Source organism: Melospiza melodia, chromosome 7 (assembly GCF_035770615.1).
Source record: "Melospiza melodia melodia isolate bMelMel2 chromosome 7, bMelMel2.pri, whole genome shotgun sequence".
Taxonomy (NCBI): domain Eukaryota; kingdom Metazoa; phylum Chordata; class Aves; order Passeriformes; family Passerellidae; genus Melospiza; species Melospiza melodia.
This window is the reverse complement of record NC_086200.1, coordinates 12,621,193-12,640,749: the sequence shown is the minus strand read 5'-3', so window position 1 is coordinate 12,640,749 and position 19,557 is coordinate 12,621,193. Positions and strand designations below refer to the sequence as shown.

Sequence of the window (19,557 nt, the reverse complement as noted above, 5' to 3'; positions counted from 1 at the left end):
AAGGCTGCCCAAGGCCTGGTGAGAGCAGATCCTTGAGGCCAGGATTGCAGGGAGCCCAAGGCTCTGAGCAGGGAACTGCAATGCTGAGCAAGGCCTGGCTTGGCTGGGTTTTCTCTCCTTTCAAGAGTCTCTGGGTAGGCGCTGTTGGTTTCAGGTCCATGGTCCCTGTGCTGCTCTTGGCCTGCTCTGGTTAGTGTGACGAAAGCAAAAGCTCTGACCACGGTCCTGATGTTGTGTTATGTTTTCTCTGTTTAGAAGTGTTATTTTAATTCTTCATTTGCATGGTGGCTTGTTGTTCTAGGGGTTTTCATTAGGTCATTCTTTTCTGTTATGCCTAATGGCATTTTCATATTTGGTTATTATCTGACACAGTCCTCTTCTTTATGGTGTTGGGTGGTTCAACATCTTAGATGGGAGTGGGAATGATAGTAAAAGATTCTAATATCTTAAAATTCGGGGAATTAGAAAGAAGCTAGACATAGTGGGGCTGTAGAAAAATGTTAAAAATAGACTCTGGTAATGTTAGGCTTTGTGTTTGCCAGATCATGTGAAATTGCACCTGCATAAGCAGTATATGATAAAAGATATAATTGTTAGATGTGATGATTGTTTAGTAATTAAATACAATTATTGTATACTCATAAGAATAATCCTGAGAAACTATGTTAGATGTTTGAGGGGGGTGGTCACGAGGAGCCCATGCTTGGATGAAATCTATGTATACAATAGAACAATATAAGTTTAATAATAAACATGAAAGTTATATAAGGATTGACTATAAAAACATGTTTTTCCCGAATGCATGTCGGAGACAGATTTGGGTTTGTACCCCTGACACCCAGAGCTCTTCAATAAAAGCACCTGCACAGAATCATTCTCATGATTATGTGTTTCTGAATGCTGACGGGAGCAGTGGGGGGAACACCTGACAGTGAGGGGATTTAAGTAATTATAAATCCTTTAACTGGCATTGGAACTTGACATAACTATTCAACATTCAACAAACAATCTATAATTAACATTGGAACTTTATATTAACTCCTTTAACAATGAACTTTATATCAACTCCTTTAACAATTGATTCTCTACAATTTCCCCCTCTAATTGTTCAGTTGGGGTCAAGCCTGCATCATTTAGCAATTACTTCTTCTTGAAAGTACAATTTTTAATATTGGTTGTAAATTTGCTTGGCATCTTCACGTTCTTGATCATTCATCTTCATGATTACTTTTACTTCTTTTTTATTAAGCTCCTTTGGTGTCATTACACTTGCTTGTACAGCAGATGCTACAACTCGGATTATACAGGGGAGCATGCAAGGTAGGAGGATCAAACCAGCAATTTCACATAAGATGAAAAAGGTTTTTTTTCCCCACCAGTTTCCTTTTAATGACCAGAAATTGTCCCACCAGCTGGTATCAAATGTAGGGGTCCACTCTTGTTTTCCAACATAAGCTAACTTCCAGATTTCCTTTGAGATATTTCTAATGACTTCTGCAGTCATCCATTTCTAATCAGCACTCAGAGGAGTTAAATTTTCCACATGTACTTCCTTCATGGGCTAGTAAATAATCTACTGCTAGTGTGATTTGATACACTACAGTTCTAGTCTTGGGATAGTTGGTCATTTATGTGGTCTAAAGCTAGAGAGGCTTGGTTCGATACCATCTCGAGTACTGCCTGTAATCTCAGAATCCGATTTAACCCCGTATAAATTGGGCTCCGGTGTCCCCAGGACCCATCTTTAACCCGGGTCGCCGATCCATGAGTGCAAATTATTTCCTGGGTGTTCCATACTGTGTTTTTCCGTGTCTGTGTTCCTCCAAATTCAATTAAGTTTCTTATTGGTCAGCTAGATTTGTTGAAATAATCACATACTGGGACCCCTTGGTTCAATCCAGACTCTTTTGGGAGTAAGAAAAATGACGGTGTAATAATTCCGATAGTGCAAGTGCTGCTCCACTCCCCGGGTAATTCAGTGTAAGCCACATTCCCACATATCCAAACCAGGTTTTCTGGAGCTTTCCAGGAAGCATCACTGAGAGTCATTGGAAATTCCCAGTACTTGGATATTTCTCTCACTCCCCAGAATGGGTCTATTCCTTTTATTCCTTTATTTATTTCTTTATTTATTACTTTATTTATTCCTTCATTAATTCCTTTTCCAGTACACTCATGGAGTTTAGATCCTTCTCGGTAGATACACCCTGTTTCTTTCTTCTCAATGGATTTTCAGTGTTAAATGTATTTATTACTATTATTATTATTATTATTATTATTATTATTATTATTATTATTATTATCATTATTATTATTATTATTATTATTATTATTACTACTATTATATTAATATATAACATAGCTTATATATATAATATGTATTATATTATATTATATTATATTATATTATATTATATTATATTATATATATTATATATATTATATTATACTATATTATATTATATTATACTATATTATATTATATTATATTATATTATATTATATTATAATATATATAATAGATTCTATATTGATTATTAAATACATTATATATAACTTATATATAACTAATATACAATTAATATAATAATATTAATTTTATATATATTATATTATATTATATATATAATTATATATATTACATATAATTAATATTTTTATATATAATATATCATATATAATACATAATATATGATATATAATTATAATATATATTTTAGTATATATATGATATATTATTTTATATTTAATATAATATATAATATATATATTATAATAATAATATATGATATATAATATATATTAATCAATAATATTATATATAATAATATATATTAATATAATATAATATAATATAATATAATATAATATAATATAATATAATATAATATAATATAATATAATATAATATAATATAATATAATATAATATAATATTAATATTATATATAACATTAATATATAATAATATTTAATGAATGATTTAATAATATTAAAATACTCTTTTAATAAATTAATATTACTTCCTATTATTTAATAAATAATATTCTAATAAATTAAAATATTATTCATTATTTAATAAGTTTAAAATTAATAAATTAAAATGGTATTGTTTGTTATTTAATAAATAATATTTATTTATCCAATATATAAAGAATAAATAATACTTCAGGTATTTATTGGGTTCTCTAGGGACCTCCCCAGCTAATGGATGTTTTATTTCTAAATATCTCTTACAGGATATTTCTCCTACTGGGGTTTTATAAATTTATACATTTTATGCATTTTCCCTTTCCTAGATATACACTACTCTTCTCCAATTATTTTAGACTTTCATTCCCACCATTCTGTTCCTATATGTCCAATAGCTGGTACTTTTTGTCTTGTTTGTGTCTATTTTAGGATATCTATTGGTCTTAAGCTGATCCCTTCCCAAGGCCAGACTTCGGCCATTTGTGTATTTCCACAGATCCAGCAATTAGTTAAATGTAACTCTTTACTGATCTTTCCCACTAAATCTGTGAACAAGTTTTTCCCACGAGATGTTTCTAGGTCTTCTTTCTCATCTACTGATGTTGTTACTTCTTTCTCTTTTATTAAGTTTGCTTTGCCTTTTAATTGGACTTAGGTTCAAAGCAAAGCCAAGCATCTCCTATATGACGCTTCCCAAGCAGTCATTGCAGTCATTCTATATTTTGTGAAATCCAGTAAGTCTTGCCTTCCCCTTGACAGGTTGCTAACAGAGAGAGGTTGACACAGTTTAGGTTTAAATTTGTATGTACTCGTATTAAAGATCCGGTTTCTTCCCCTCTGTAAAGGAGGTAGTAACATTTAGCACATGGGCTCTTCTGACTTCCCAGCGTGATGTTAACCAGTAAGATCAGTAAGAGCATTCCCAGGAGTCTGGTATGAGGCATTCCCCTAAACTCTACAACTACTGAGCTGCACCCAGTGATTGGAGTGGCTGTTTTTAGGCGGAATGTAGACTCACCCAGCCTTGCCTCCTGGTTATGCTTTTCTCCTACAGAAGAGCTCGTTGGTTTTAGTACAGAGTTTTTTATTCTCTCAGTGTCAACACATTTGACTTTTCTTTACTAATTTATTTTTGCCCTGAGGGATGTTGTATAGGAGATTACTTTATACACTAAGATTGGAGTTCACTGGGGTATTTTAAATTTTTAACACAAAAGCATTAATCTAAAAACCTTGAACTCAATGGTCAGATGACTTTAAGAATTTTCGGCATCCAAAATGATAGATAAAATACTCACACCAAACAAATAACAAGGTATTTACTCTTATGCCTAACCCTACAAAATAATAGTATGATTTTATGCTAATCCTACAAAATCATAATACACCTTATGCCTAATCCTACAAAATCATAATATACGCCGAAACAAACAAAGGCTCCAACGCAAACTAAAAATTCTTCATTATTTAATAAACACTAACTAATAATACATGCAACAGAAGAGTATCAACTTTTCAAACTCAAAAGTAAAATATAAATAGCATTAACTGCAATTTTTAACAGTTCTTAACAAGTTTTGATTATTTAAACAGTTCTTAACAAGTTTTTGACTATAGACAGTCTCCAATAGTCTTTAGGTCTCCTCTGGAGGGTTAGTTTTAGATTGTCTGAGTGATTAGTCACATTCCATTCATTAGAAGACTTAGTAGGGGATGTGGTTGGTTTTGACTCTTCAGTGGGAGGTGGTGCAGGTCCTTTAGTCTGGGTTATATGTGTCCACCCCCTCTCTTGGGTCGTATGGCTGTATTGGTGGTGAGTAGGACCTGAAAAGGGCCTTCAAACTTAGAGGTTAAAGGTGCAGAGTTCCATGATTTTGCTAACACCCAGTCCCCTGGATTGATGTTATGTCCCTTAGTGTCTAAGGGAGAGGTTTGAGGGAGATAACCCTTTTTCCTCAGATCTTTGAATCTCCTTCCTATGGCCTTTACCTATTTTTGGGTGGCTGTCTCTCCTTCTGGATAAATTTCCGTGCTATACGGGGTTGTCAAGAAGGGGAGTCCAAACATCATTTCATAAGGTGAGACTCTTATACCTGTTTGAGGCCTTGTTCTAATTTGTAACAGTGCTAAGGGTAGACATTTAAGCCAATTCATCTGGGTTTCTGTAACTAATTTAGTTAACGTGTTTTTCATGGTTTTATTCATTCTTTCTACTCTTCTGGAGCTCCAGGGATGCCAATGGGTTGTGCAACCTCCATTTCATTCCCAGGGCTTCAACAACTTGTTGTAAGACTTTGGCAGCAAATTGTGGACCTTGGTCAGAATCGACATTATTTATCAACCCATATTGGGGATTGATGTTTTCTAGGATTGCTTTTGTGGCTGCTTGGGCTGTCTCTGTTTTGGTCGGGAATGCCTCTACCCAATGGGTGAGGTGATCCACGGTCACTAATAAGTGTCTGTGTCCCTGGACAGGGGACATTTCTGAGTCCAGCATCAGGAAATCTGCAGATGACACCAAGCTGGGTGTGAGTGTGGATCTGCTGGAGGGTAGGTGGGCTCTGCACAGGGACCTGGACAGGCTGGATCCAGGGCCCAAATCCAACAAGGTGAGGTTCAACAAGTCCAAGTGCTGGGTCCTGCACTTTGGCCACAACAACCCCTGCAGTGCTACAGGCTGGGGACAGAGTGGCTGGACAGCAGCCAGGCAGAAAGGGACCTACAGGGACTGATGGGCAGCAGGCTGGGCATGAGCCAGCAGAGTGCCCAGGTGGGCAAGAAGGCCAATGGCTCCTGGCCTGGATCAGGAATGGTGTGGCCAGCAGGAGCAGGGCAGGGATTCTCCCCCTGTGCTCAGGACTGGTTGGGCAGCCCCTTAAATGCTGTGTCCAGTTCTGGGCCCCCCAATTTAGGAAGGCCATGGAAGGGCTGGAGCATGTCCAGAGAAGGGCAACAAGGCTGGGGAGAAAGGAGAACAAGTCATGTGTGGTGTGGTTGAGGGAGCTTGGGTTTTTTATTGGTGAGAAGAAGAGGCTCAGGGACACAAGCTGGTGTCAGGGCACAGGTTGGACTTGATGTTCTCCAAGGTCTTTTCCATTCTGAGTGATTCTGTGATTTTCTGAAACCACCCTTGGAGCAGTTGCATGATGAGTCCTGGGCCTCCTCTTCAGAAGCTCCAGCAGCCCAGGTCCCTCAGCTTCTCCTGCCAGCCCCAAAGCCCATCCTGTCAGTCCTGCAGAGCCTCTGCAGCCCCTCCTCACTGCCCAGAACAGGGAGCCCCAGAGCCAGACACAGCAGCCCAGATGTGCCCCCCTGGCCTGGTGTGCCTCTGGCAAGGGAGCAGCAGAAGACACTGCAGGAGCCTGCAGACAATTCCTGCAGCAGTTGTAGGATGATCCTGCAGAAGATTCCTGCAGCACTGGTAGGATGATCCTGCTCCCCAAGGGATGTTTCCATGGTGCCAAGTCAGGAACTGCAATGGGGAGTGGGGCCAGAGAGGAAAGGGCAAACAGGGATGGGCTGTTTGCAGGGCAGGGAACAGGGATGGGCAACAGGAAGAAATTTGTGCCAGACAGAGCAAAGAAAGCAAAGGTGAAGCCAAGGAAATGCTCAGGGCAGTCTGGGGGTGGCTGCCAGGCAGCCCTGGCTCTGAGCAACAGCGTCTGCAGTGGGACAGGAAACTCCCAGCTGATGGGAACAAACTTTCTGGCTGACTGCAGAGGCCCGGACAAAGCTGGTGACCCCCCAGCCCTTGCTGGCCCCAGGGGCTGATGGCATTTGTGCTCCCTCAGGTTCATGTCCCCACACCAACAGCATGGGGCTGCTCACGGGGGTTTCTGTGCTGAGCATTGGTCTGGCTGTGTTCTTGAGAGAGCCTGGGCAAGGAGCCTGGAGCCCCCAGGCCCTGGGCTGAGGCGTCAGGGCTGCCCCAGCAGTGCCCATGGCCTGTCCCTGCTGCAGCCCCGGCACGGCCACCCCCAGGGCTGTGCCCGGCCCCGAGAGCACTCAGGCCCTGCAGCAACACCAGGGCCACCAGGGCAGCGGGGCAGGGCCATGGCAGCAGCACTGGCAACACCAAGTGCTGCTGCTGCTGGGCACAGCTGCTGGGCCAGCACTGATCTGCCCCCAGCTCTGCACACAGACATTGCTGCTGCAGCTCCAGAGAAGGAACAAAAGGAGGATCTCTGGTGAAAACTTTGCTGGGAGATCCTTTTGTTCCTTTAAAGCCACTGAGATCACAGCTCCTCATAGAAACAGGCTGTGGGTCACAGTAAAGGAGAAGGGAAACATAATGAGAAACGGCACAAACAATGACATCACTTTGTAGACAATATTTTAAAATTAAAACAAAGATAAAGAAGCTCTAAAGTGGAACTAACAAGAAGTATTGAAGATTACTTTTATTACAAGTGATTGGCAGAAACGGGCCAGTAGTTTAATGTTTCTGAAAGCATCCAGTCATCAGTGCCCACATGGAAGCCTTGAGCTGCTGGTTCCTCAGGCTGTAGATGAGGGGGTTCAGGGCTGGAGTCACCACTGAGTACAAAACTGACAGGGCTAGATCAAGGGATGGGGAGGAGATGGAGGGGGGCTTCAGGTAGGCAAAAAAGGTAGTGCTGAGAAACAGGGAGACCACAGCCAGGTGAGGGAGGCAGGTGGAAAAGGCTTTGTGCCGTCCCTGCTCAGAGGGGATCCTCAGCACAGCCCTGAAGATCTGCACATAGGAGAAAACAATGAACACAAAACAGCTTGAGGCTACACAGACACTTACAGCCAGAAGCCCAAGCTCCCTGAGGTAGGATTTGGAGCAGGAGAGCTTGAGGATCTGTGGGATTTCACAGAAGAACTGGCCCAGGGCATTGCCATGGCACAGGGGCAGGGAAAATGTATTGGCTGTGTGCAGCAGTGAATAGAGAAAGCCAGTGGCCCAGGCAGCTGCTGCCATGTGGGCACAAGCTCTGCTGCCCAGGAGGGTCCCGTAGTGCAGGGGTTTGCAGATGGACACGTAGCGGTCGTAGCACATGATGGTCAGCAGGGAAAGCTCTGCTGAGATGAAGAACACAAAGAAAAAGAGCTGTGCAGCACATCCTGTGTAGGAGATGTTCCTGGTGTCCCAGAGGGAATTGTGCATGGCTTTGGGGACAGTGGTGCAGATCATGCCCAGGTCAGTGAGGGCCAGGTTGAACAGGAAGAAGAACATGGGCGTGTGCAGGTGGTGGCTGCAGGCTACGGCGCTGATGATGAGGCCGTTGCCCAGGAGGGCAGCCAGGGAGATGCCCAGCAAGAGGCAGAAGTGCAGGAGCTGCAGCTGCCGCGTGTCTGCCAATGCCAGCAGGAGGAAGTGCCTGATGGAGCTGCTGTTGGACATTTGATTTCTCTGGCCATTGGGAGCTGTTCATTGAGAAAAGTCAGTGACCAGTTGGGAGAAACTTCTTCCAGCAAAATCAAAGCCTATTTCCATAGGCCCTTCTCCTGTAACACTCTCACACCCTTTTCAATTTCCAGCAGATTTTCCTTCAGCTCCAAGTGTAGAGCCCTGGCTGGTGCTGCCTGAGTGGGACTTCAGGTTCAGGGCAGGTACACACAGAGGTTTTTATAGTTCAGCCTTGATGTGCAGACATAGGAGGTGCACAGGGATCTGTCCTCGTGTTCCACTTTGAATCTCTGTTAACACAGACAGCCCTGTCAGCATCTGCCCTCCCACTGCCAGAGAACAGGAATGCTATAGTCTGTTTAAATGTACTAGTGTTATTTACAGTTTTTCTTCATCTCCCCTGCTGATTATTTTTGGATGTCAGAAACTCTCTGCATTTCTGCTGCCCTCAGGGAGAACAGTGAGTTCTCTGAGGCAAGGTAGTGAGTGGAGACGAAGGGGAGGAGGTCTGTCACCCTGTCCTGTTCTAGGATTCTCTAGGCTATCACCTTTCCCAGACAGAGGATGATCACCCTCCCATGTTTCCTTTAAAAACCATCCTGACATTGCTGAGAGCAGATGGATCCCCACAGTCCACCAAATGTCCATCCCCTTCTCAAGGTCTCAGCCCCACATTTGTACCCAGGACGGGGCTCATTTCACCAACCCAACAGCATTTTCTCATCATAGACATTCTGTGTCACACCATGGGGCTTTTAGATAACACAGAGATGCTACAGAACAGGTTTGTATCCTGGATTGAAGCTCAAAGCTTGGACTGAAATCTCAGGGAGATTCCAGGTGTCCTTATGATGGCATTGGATTGAGGGAGTGCAGCTCCTTACCTGGCTGCACTGACAGCATTGCTCAGAGCCGGGCACTGGGGACAGCATCACCCTGAGCCAGCTGTGCCCCCTGCCAGAGCCCCCAGGGCCGGGCAGCTGCTCCCAGCCCTGTGCTCTGCAGAGGGAACTGGGCCCAGGGCTGCAGAGCTGCCCCACGGCTCTGCTGCAGCTCTGCCTGCACAGGAGGGGCTGCACGCCTTGGAGCCCCAGCCCTGAGAGCAGAGGCTTGGCTGGGGCACAGGAGGGAGGGGGCTTGTTCAGAGGGAGGGGCTGCACTGGAGGGGATCCTGTGGGCATCTCTAAACTCTTCCTGCCACAGCATCTCTGGGTATTGTTTTCTCTCCTTGCCCAATCTTCTCTCTGCTTCCTGGAGATTTCCCTCCTGCAGGTGTTTCCCTGTGCCTGATCTCTCCATGCCAGCACTCACAGACCCCAAATCTCTGTGCACTCTCCTTGGCCCTACAGAACCCTGCCTGTTTGCAGGGCACTGGCTGGGGCAGGTTCTGTTTGCACGTGGGACAAAGGACAGCTCAGACTGAGCCTGATGCGTCCAGCAGAGGGCATTCTGGTGCTGTCCATGAGCAGAATGGCTGAAAGTACATTCAGGATCTCCTGTGAATCTACAGAACACAAAAATAACAGTTCCAATGTCTTGTGAACTTTTAAAATTTCATAATTAATAATTCATAATCCGATTTTATTATTAATCCCCCCGGTCCCTGCCATTCTCCAATATTAGGAAACTGAATACAAAGTCTTTGGAAATGTCCTAATTTTTAATGAAATCCTTGTATTGGAAATATTTTATGACTGACCAGCATTCCTCAGCATGTCAAAGCTTCCTGGGCATTTCACCTCCCCTGCACCAGGAATATTCAGAGTTGTACTCACAGAGTCTGTAGGCATTGAGATATTCCAGCTTTAGGAGATCACTGGAGGAGCTGCAGCTGCATTGTCCTGCAGCCAGAGGTTCCTGTGCCAATGGCTGGCAGTGATTCTGCCCCAGACACTTCTCAGCCCCTTCCCAGTCCTGCCTGATTGAAGCTCTCTGTGCCTCTGTGCTGTGCCCGGGGTGGCTTCAGGCAGTGCCCCAGCCCTGCTGGGTTAGGAGAGGAGCTGCTCCTCAGCAGAAATGTCTTTTTGAAGCTCTTCTTGGTTTTCAAGGAGCTGCCTCTGTGCCAGGAGCCCAGCCCAGCTCAGCAGCACAGACACAGCACAAGGATTTTAATGACCCTCTCGGGGCTTTGGTGTTGTTTACATCAGACTCAGTCCCTGAGAGAGTGTTCAGAAAACTTCTCAATAAATCAAAGTTTAATTTAAACTCCAAAGTTTCTTGAAGTTGTTATGGGTCCCACTGAGGAACACAAGTCACAATGTGTCCCTAGGTTCCAGTTAGAGCAGAACACTGGAGGCAATGATGACAGCTGGGGACAAATAAGGCAAAGGTGTCTCTGGTGCTGAGCACACCTGGATGTGTTTCAGGAATGCAAAGGGCCAAGGCCTCAGCCCCAGCCCCTGGCCAGGCAGATCCTGTCCCTCCCTCCTTGCTCAGGGCTCTTCCCGGGATGGGCACTGGCATGTGGGGATGTGCAATGGCAAGGGCAGGAGCATGGGGCGGCCCCTGCCAGGCTGCTGAGCAGGGACAAGGAGGCAATGAGGCCCCAGGCCTGCAAGGGTCACTTGTCTCCTGCTCCTGCCTCAGGCCCAGGCCCAGCAGCCATGGCCAAAGTGCTGCCCAAGTTGGCTCTGTCAGGGCTGTCTTGCAGCTGCTGCCCATCCCTGTGCCCTGTGCAGCCCAGGCTGTCCCACGGTGTCCCTGCCCTGCGCCTCTGTCCCTGCAGGCTGTCGGCATCCCCCGGCTGCCCCACCTGGCTGGGCCCTTCCTTTGCTGACAGCTCTGCCTCCTGCCTGCCTCTGCCTGCCCACACAGAGCCTGGGGCTGACCCAGACTCCTTCTGGGGGATGTGCTGCACCACAGCCCTGCCCTGGGAGGGAAATTCCTTTCTCTTTGGGTCCTGTCTGGCCCTCCCTATCTGCCCTTTGTATTAATTCTTTCCTTCTCTGTCTGTTCTCTACTATGTCAAAAGGATCCACCATCTCTGAAACCACCATTCAGTCCATTCCAGGGCTCTCCTCTGCTGTCCTCAGTCTCCACCCCACTGAGCACAGAGCCCCTTTGTCCCTATTTTGTGCTCATGTGCTTCAGGCCTCCAAACCCCACCTTGGGAGATCTCTGGGCCCTCTCCATGGTATTGGCAAATGAAAACATTCTGCTCATAGTCTAAGAAAATCACCTCAGGACAAAAGCAGTCAGACCTGTGTGTCCTGGCTACTTTTACCTTGGAGCAATCCTTGTATAGATGGAATTTTTTAGGCCAAATTTCAGTTTTGCCCATGGGCACTTTGATGTGAGCAACGATTCTCTTCCATTGGAAGGAAAGCAGAGGCCCAGTGTTTCAGAGGCAGATGAGCAGCAGCCACCAAGGGCCAAGGCGAGCCAGACCTTTCTGGAATTGCAGCTTGTGCGTGAGAGAAATCCTTGAATACACAGAATTTGGGAGGTAGAATACAAGTTTTGGCCACTGGTCCCTTGATAAAAAGGCCCTTTCTTTTCCATCTGAAGGAAAGCAGAGAGCCCCAGGGTTTCATGGTAGATGAGAAGCAGCTCTGGGAGGCCAAGCTAGCCAGACTTGTCTCTCCTGGCAGCTTTTGCTTGGGAGCTATCCTTGGATATATGAAATTTAGGGGCCAAAACTCAAATTTGGCCATGGCCCCTGGATGAGGAGACTGTTCTGTTTCCATCACAAGGAAGGCAAAAAGCCCCAGTGTTTCAGGGGTAAATGAGAGGTGGCCATCAGAGCCCACAGTGCCAGCCAGAGCTGGCAGGTTTTGTCTGGGAGAAACCCTTCATATAGTTAATGTTTTAGGAGGAGTAGCAATTTTGGCCATGGAGGAATAAGAAGATTCTTTTCCATAGGAAGGAAAGCACAGAACCCCAGTGCTTCAGGGGCTGATGAACTGCAGGCACCAGAGACCAAGGCCAGCCAGACCTGTCTGTAATGTCAGCTTTTGTGTAGGAGCAATAATTGGATATCGGACTTTTGAAGGTGGAATCCCAATTTCAGCTGTGGGCACCTGGTGAAGTAGGATGGTTCTTTTCCCTTAGGAAGGAAAGGGCAGAACCCCAGGCTTTCAGGGCAGATTTAAGGCAACCACCAGAAGCCAAGACCAGCCAGACCTATTTGTACTGGGAGATCTTGTCTGGGAGAAAAAACCCTTGAATGTAGGAATTTTGGAGGATAAGTAAAAGTTTTGGCCGTGGGTGCCTGTGCAGGAGGGATGTTTCTTTTCCATAGGAAGGAAAGCACAAAGACCCAGTGTCTGCAGTCAGGTGAGACCCAGCTCTCAGGAAGCCGAGGGCAGCGAGACGTGTTGTAATGGCAGCTTTTATCTGGGAACAATCCCTGGATATTGGGAATTGTGGAGGGGGAATCCCAATTTGGCCATGGATGCTTGAATGAGAAGGGCAGTTCTTTTCCATTTGAAGGAAAGCCCAGAGCCCCAGGGTTTCAGGGATACATGAGAAGAGACCCTGGACATGCCAAGGGCAGTTGGACCAGTCAGGCCAAGCAACCAGACCTGTTCCCTGTTCCCTTGTTTCCATGGGGCCCTGCAGTGTCACACTGGTGGTGTCATATTGGATCCTTGGTTCCATCAGGCCCAGATGTGTCACTCTGGCCTCTTGTTTCCATGGGGCTCCAGTGTTTCACAATGGTCCCTTGCTTCCTTGAGGCCTGGCAGTGTCACAGGGGTCTCCTTGGGGCTGCAGTATCACAGTGGACCCATGGTTCCACGGGGACTCACAATGTCAGAAGGGTCTCCTTGGTTCCATGAGGCCCTGCAGAGCCCCTTGATTCAACGAGGCCTCCAAGTGTCATCATGGCCTCCAGGATTCCATGAGGCCCCACAATGTCACAATTGAACTTTGGTTGCATGGGGTCCTGGACTGCTGCATGAATCTTTAGTTCCATGGGGCCCTGCAGTGTCAAAATGGACTCCTTGGTTCCATGGTGCCACACAGTGTGACAACTGCCCCCTGGCCTGCCAAGACCCCACAGTGTCACAATGGTTCCTTGCTTCCATGAGGCCTTGTAGTGTCACAATGGTCTCCATGATTGCATAGGGCCTTGCAGTGTCACAACAGACCATTGGTTTCATGGAGCCCCACAGTGTCACCATGGTTCCCTTGGCTCCAAAAGGCTCTGAAGTTCCACAATGGCCATTTGGTTTCTCAAGGCCTCCAAGTGTAAAAATGGTCTCCATGGTTCCATGAGGCCCTGTTGTGTCACAATGGCTCATGGTTCCATGAGGCCACACAGTTTAACAAGGGACCCTTGGTTCCATCAGGCCTTGCTGTGTCACAATGAACTTCTGGTGCCATGAGCTCTCACACTGCCAGCAGCAGTCTCCTTGGTTCTGCAGTGTCACCATGGACCCTTTGTCCCATGAAGTTCTGCAGTAGAACACGGTCACCTTGGTTCCGTGAGGTTCTGCAGTGTCACAATGGACCCATGGTCCACCAGGCCTTGCTGTGTCACAATGGCCCCTTGGTTCCAAGAGGTTTCTCAGGGTCACAATGCTCTTGTCTGACACGCAGTATCACAATGGACCATTGGTTCAATGAGGCCCCAATGTTCCAAAATGGATTTTGGTTCCATGGGGTTCTGCTGTGTCACAGTGGACTCTTTGTTCCATGAATTTGCACAGTGTCACAGCTGACTCCTTTGTTCTGTAAGGCCCCGCTGTCACCAAATCTCTGAGATATCAGAAAAAGCCTCCTTAACACTAATTTGCTATTTCAGAGGGAATAATTTATTCAGGCCTGAGGTCCAACATGGGATAACTCCTAACCTCATGTGGACATGCAATTCTACCAGTGTGTTGCTTATATACAGTCCCTAAATGTGAATTTCAATTCACCCATTTCCATAAAATCAAACCCAACTTCCCAGATTCACTCCTTGTTTTCTCTATTCCTGCCCCCTTGAGCCAGATGTCTTCTTCTCTTCCAACCATCCTTGCTGGGAAAGCAGCGCCTGCATGCCTTGTTCCTGTGCTGAAAGTTCACAGGCAAGGTAAAAATGGAATGAACCCTTTTGGTATCAGCCCCAGGCTTTGTGTGGGCAGGCAGAGGCAGGCAGGAGGCAGAGCTGTCAGCAAAGGAAGGGCCCAGCCAGGTGGGGCAGCCGGGGGATGCCAACAGCCTGCAGGGACAGAGGCACAGGGCAGGGACACCGTGGGACAGCCTGGGCTGCACAGGGCACAGGGAAAGGCAGCAGCTGCAAGACAGCCCTGCCAGAGCCAACCTGGGCAGCACTTTGGCCATGGCTGCTGGCCCTGGGCTTGAGGCAGGAGCAGGAGACAAGTGACCCTTGCAGGGCTGGGGCCTCATTGCCTCCTTGTCCCTGCTCAGCAGCCTGGCAGGGGCCGCCCCATGCTCCTGCCCTTGGCATTGCACATCCCCACATGCCAGTGCCCATCCCGGGAAGAGCCCTGAGCAAGGAGGGAGGGACAGGATCTGCCTGGCCAGGGGCTGGGGCTGAGGCCTTGGCCCTTTGCATTCCTGAAACACATCCAGGTGTGCTCAGCACCAGAGACACCTTTGCCTTTCTTGTCCCCAGGTGCCATCACTGCCTCCAGGGTTCTGCTCTAACTGGAACCTGGGGACCCTTTCCCAGTGGTGTCCCTCAGTGGGACCCATTAAAACTCCAAGAAAATTTGGAGTTTAAATTTAACACTATGTTATTGAGAAGTTATTTGAAGACACTCTCAAGGACTGAGTCTGATGAAAACAACAGCAAGGCCCTGAGAGGGTCATTAAAGTTTTCCTAGTCCAGTTACAGAGAAAGATTTCAAAGAGCAGTAATAAAATATACATTCCTATTTTAAAGGGTGTCTTTGATTAAATTTCTCTTCAGAGCAGAGGTGATTGCAGCATTCTGTGGTTGATATTGACCCAGGGTCTCTCCTCAGCAGCTTTGGCCTGCTCACAGAAGCTGTGCCTGGAGCTCTGACCCAGTGTGGACAACCTTGCTCCACATTGCCCAGCCCCATCCTGTCTGTCCTCACTGCCCTGGGCCCTGCTGTGCTTGCAGAGCTGGCTGCACCCAGCCTAAGAGGGCTTTTCACATTTTTGGGGTTTTTTGAAGCAATCTCAAACTCCTGAGTTTCCCACTGCAAACAGACACACTGCTCAGGTGTGTGCCAGCCCCAGGTGCCACCAAAGGCACTGCAGAGCTGCCCTGGGCCAGCTGTGAGGGTGGATCATCAGCCCAAGCTGCACTGGGCCCCTCCAAGGGGCTGTGGCCATGGACACTGCACTGACCCCACTGCTGGGTTTGGCTGCCACGGCCACCGTGAGAAATGAAACTGTCCTTGGAAACACTGGGGAGGACTGGGACATACTGGGGACACTGGGAACGCTGTGGGAGACACTAGGACATACTGGGAGTGACACTGGGGAGGACTGGGACATACTGGGAACACTGTGGGAGACACTGAGACATACTGGGAGTGACACTGGGGAGGACTGGGACAACCTGAGGACACTGGGGGCATTGCGGAGAAAACTGGGGACACTGGGGCATCCTGTGGATCACATTGGGAGGAACTGGGAACGACTGGGAATGAACTCAGGTGTATTGGGACCGACAGGGCTGCACTGGGAGGGATTGGAGGGACACTGGGGTTGAACTGGGTTCTACTTGGAATTAAAAGGGCTTTAGTGGGGTTATACTGGTCTGTACTGGGAATGGACTGGACTGTCCCTGGGAGGACTGTAGGAGGGTGATTTGGCTGTTCCCGCCTCCACCACATCCCATTTGCCGAGGTTCCCACCCATCACCGCTCGCAGCCAATCATCACTAGGAATCCGGACCTAGGGGCGGTGCCCAAAAAGGCGCCATATTTTCTCCTTGCATACAACTCCCATTGCACCTCGCGGCCCTATTGAGCCCCAATGGAGCCGGGACTACAACGCCCGTCATGCCCCGCGCTCCACAGTACACCCCCCCCCCCCCAGGATCCGCCCACATCTGTCCCCTCAGTGTTCCCCAGACCCTCCACGATGCCTCAGTGCCCCCTCACCGCCCATTCGGGAGCCCCCGAAAGCGCCCGGGACCCCCTGAGTGCTCCCAACCCCTCAGATGCTCGGTACAGCCACTTGTGGAAATTCATCTCCTCTCATCCCCTGCGGCCCCAGAGCCCCTCAGAACAGTCCCGCGCCTAAAACTCCTGCCGTGACTCGCGCCCTAAAGAGCACGGTTAGAGCTCCCCGAGCTACCCGCAAGGACTCCTGAATTTTTTAAGTTCCCGTGAGGGTTTCAAGTTGCGGCTCGGACGCAAAAGTGTCCCCTAACAGCCGTCCCGGACCCCCAAACATCGTGATCGAGCACCTTCCGGGACTACAGCTCCCATCATGCTCCGCGGAGCACGTCCGGCGCTATTCCAGCCGAGACTTCATCTCCCGTCATGCTCCGCGCCCCTACCGAGAGCCATTGCAGCTGCGCCTAAAACTCCCGTGATGCTCCGCGGCCATATTAAATCGTATGATACCTGCGCCTACAACTCCCATCACCCCCCACGCCCCAGAGAGTCCCGTCAGATCTTCTCCCAAGGCCCTGCCCGGACTCCGAAGGGCCCCAAATTCCCCTCCCTGACCTCCAAGGGCCCCCCTGGATCCCCAAGTGCTTCCCCGGACCCCGAACTGTCCCTCAGAATCCCTGAGTGCCCCTCCAAGTGCCCACCCGGCTTCCCCAAGTGCCCTCCAGACCTTCAAGTTCTCTCTGAATTCCCTCTCCAGACCCAAAATGCCCCAAATGTGCCCCAGAAATGTCTCCAAGGACCCCAAAATGCTGCCCCTTGACCCTGTGTGAGAAAAAGATGATGAAAAAGATGATAAAAAAGATGATAAAAAGACGACAAATATAACTAATTGCCATAAAGAGGAAGAAATAAGTCGCCAAGAAATAATAATTAATTAATGAAAGGAATTGTGTTTTTAATTAATTAAATTAATGAATTAATGAAAGGCATTCTTAGCATGAGAGACAATTTTTTTATTGCTAAAAAATGTATAGATTTTTAAAGGAAAATATAAAACTAATGTAATAAAAATAATAAAAATATTATAAATTACAATATTATGTTTATAAATTTATTTATTAATTAAATTTTTTTTATAAGGAAAAATACTTTCATTTTTTTATGTGTTTTGAGATGTCACTCCCCGGTGGGCCATGTCAGACATAGTGAGGTTGGGAGTGAGGAGCAGCTTGTCCAAACAGGGTCAGCCTGCAAGGGGCTCATTCTTCTCCCTGCCCAGACATCCTAAGGAGACATTCAGCATCAAGATCACCTGGGAAATGCTTCTGTCCCTTCTTCTCTGAAATGAAAACAAAAAAAAAATATTCCGTTGACTGAAAAGAAAAATCCTGATGTGCACTTTGGAATCTCCCTCCTGAAGAGAACTCCAAACTGACTCCAATCACTGCAAAAGCCCCGGAGACTGGATGATAATGGAAGGGAGACAAAGAGCTCCTGAGGGCTTTCTGTATTTTAATCAGCCCCACGCTGGATTTGGGGCTGGCTCCAGGAGCCTCAGGCACGCAGAGAAGGATGGAGAAGCTGCTCAAGGAGTCAGCAGCAAAACTCCAAGTGCCTTGGAGCATGGCTGGGCCCCAGGGAGGGCAGGGAGTGCCAAAGGCTGCCCAGGGCCTGGTGAGAGCAGATCCTTGAGGGCAGGATTGCAGGGAGCCCAAGGCTCTGGGCAGGGAACTGCAATGCTGAGCAAGGCCTGGCTTGGCTGGGTTTTCTCTCCTTTCAAGAGTCTCTGGGTAGGCACTGCTGGTTTCAGGTCCATGGTCCCTGTGCTGCTCTTGGCCTGCTCTGGTTAGGGTGACGAAGGCAAAAAGCTCTGACCATGCTCATGTTTTCTTTGGTTAGAGGTGTTATTTTAATTCTTCATTTGCATGGTGGCTTGTTGTTCTAGGGGTTTTTGTTAGGTCATTCTTTTCTGCTAGGTCTTATGGCATTTTTGTATTTGGTTATTATGTGACACAGTCCTCTTCTTTATGGTGTCGGATGGTTCGCCATCTTAGATGAGTGGGAGTGACAGTAAAAGGTTTTAAAATCATAAAATCTGAGGAATTAGAAAGAAGCTAGACTTAGTGAGGCCCTGGAAAATGTTTAAAATAGACTCTGAAAATGTAAGAATTTGTGTTTGCCAGATCATGTGAAATTGCACCTGCGTAAGCAGTATATGATAAAAGATATAATTGTTAGATGTGATGATTGTTTAGTAATTAAATTACAATACAATTATTGTATAATCATAAGAAGAATCCTGAGAAACTATGTTAGATGTTTGAGGGGGGGGTCACGAGGAGCCCATGCTTGGATGAAATCTATGTATACAATAGAACAATATAAGTTTAATAATGAACATGAAAGTTATATAAGGATTGAATATAAAAACATGTTTGTCCCGAATGCATGTCAGAGACAGATTTGTGTTTGTACCCCTGACACCCAGAGCTCTTCAATAAAAGCACCTGCATAGAATCCTTCTCGTGATTATGTGCTTCTGAACGCTAACAGGAGCAGTGGGGGTGACACCTGACAGTGAGGAGATTTACATAATTATAAATCCTTTAACTAGCTTTGGAACTTGACATAACTATTAAACATTCAACAAACAATCTATAAATAACATTGGAACTTTATATTAACTCCTTTAACAATGAACTTTATATCAACTCATTTAACAATTGATTCTCTACAATTGCCCCCTCTAATTGTTTGACTGGGCTCAAGCCTACATCATTTAGCAATTACTTCTTCTTGAAAGTACAATTTTTAATATTGGTTGTAAATTTGCTTGGCATCTTCACATTCTTGATCATTCATTATCATGATTACTTTTACTTCTTTTTTATTAAGCTCTTTTGGTATCATTACACTTGCTTGTACAGCAGATGCTACAACTCGGATTATAAAGGGGAGCATGCAAGGTAGGAGGATCAAACCAGCAATTTCACATAAGATGAAAAAGGCTGGTTTTTCCCACCAGATTTTTTAATGACCAGAAATTGTCCCACCAGCTGGTATCGAATGTAGGGGTCCACTCTTGTGTTCCAACTTAAGCTAAATTCCAGATTTCCTTTGAGATATTTCTAATGACTTCACTGCAGTCGTCTATTTCCAAGCAGCACTCAGAGGAGTTAAATGTTCCACATATGTTTCCATCATCAGCTAATAAATAATCTAC

At 46.5% G+C, this 19,557-nt stretch overlaps 1 protein-coding gene across 1 annotated transcript; it reads right to left on the bottom strand.

Moving 5' to 3' along the window:
* Positions 1–7,407: 7,407 nt before the first annotated feature.
* On the bottom strand, positions 7,408–7,959 carry LOC134420880 (olfactory receptor 14J1-like; the record flags this gene model as incomplete). The annotated part of the gene is made up of 1 exon (XM_063161290.1): positions 7,408–7,959. A coding segment is annotated over one exon (552 nt), but the record flags the coding sequence as incomplete, so codon positions are not given.
* Between the last annotated feature and the right edge of the window lie 11,598 nt (positions 7,960–19,557).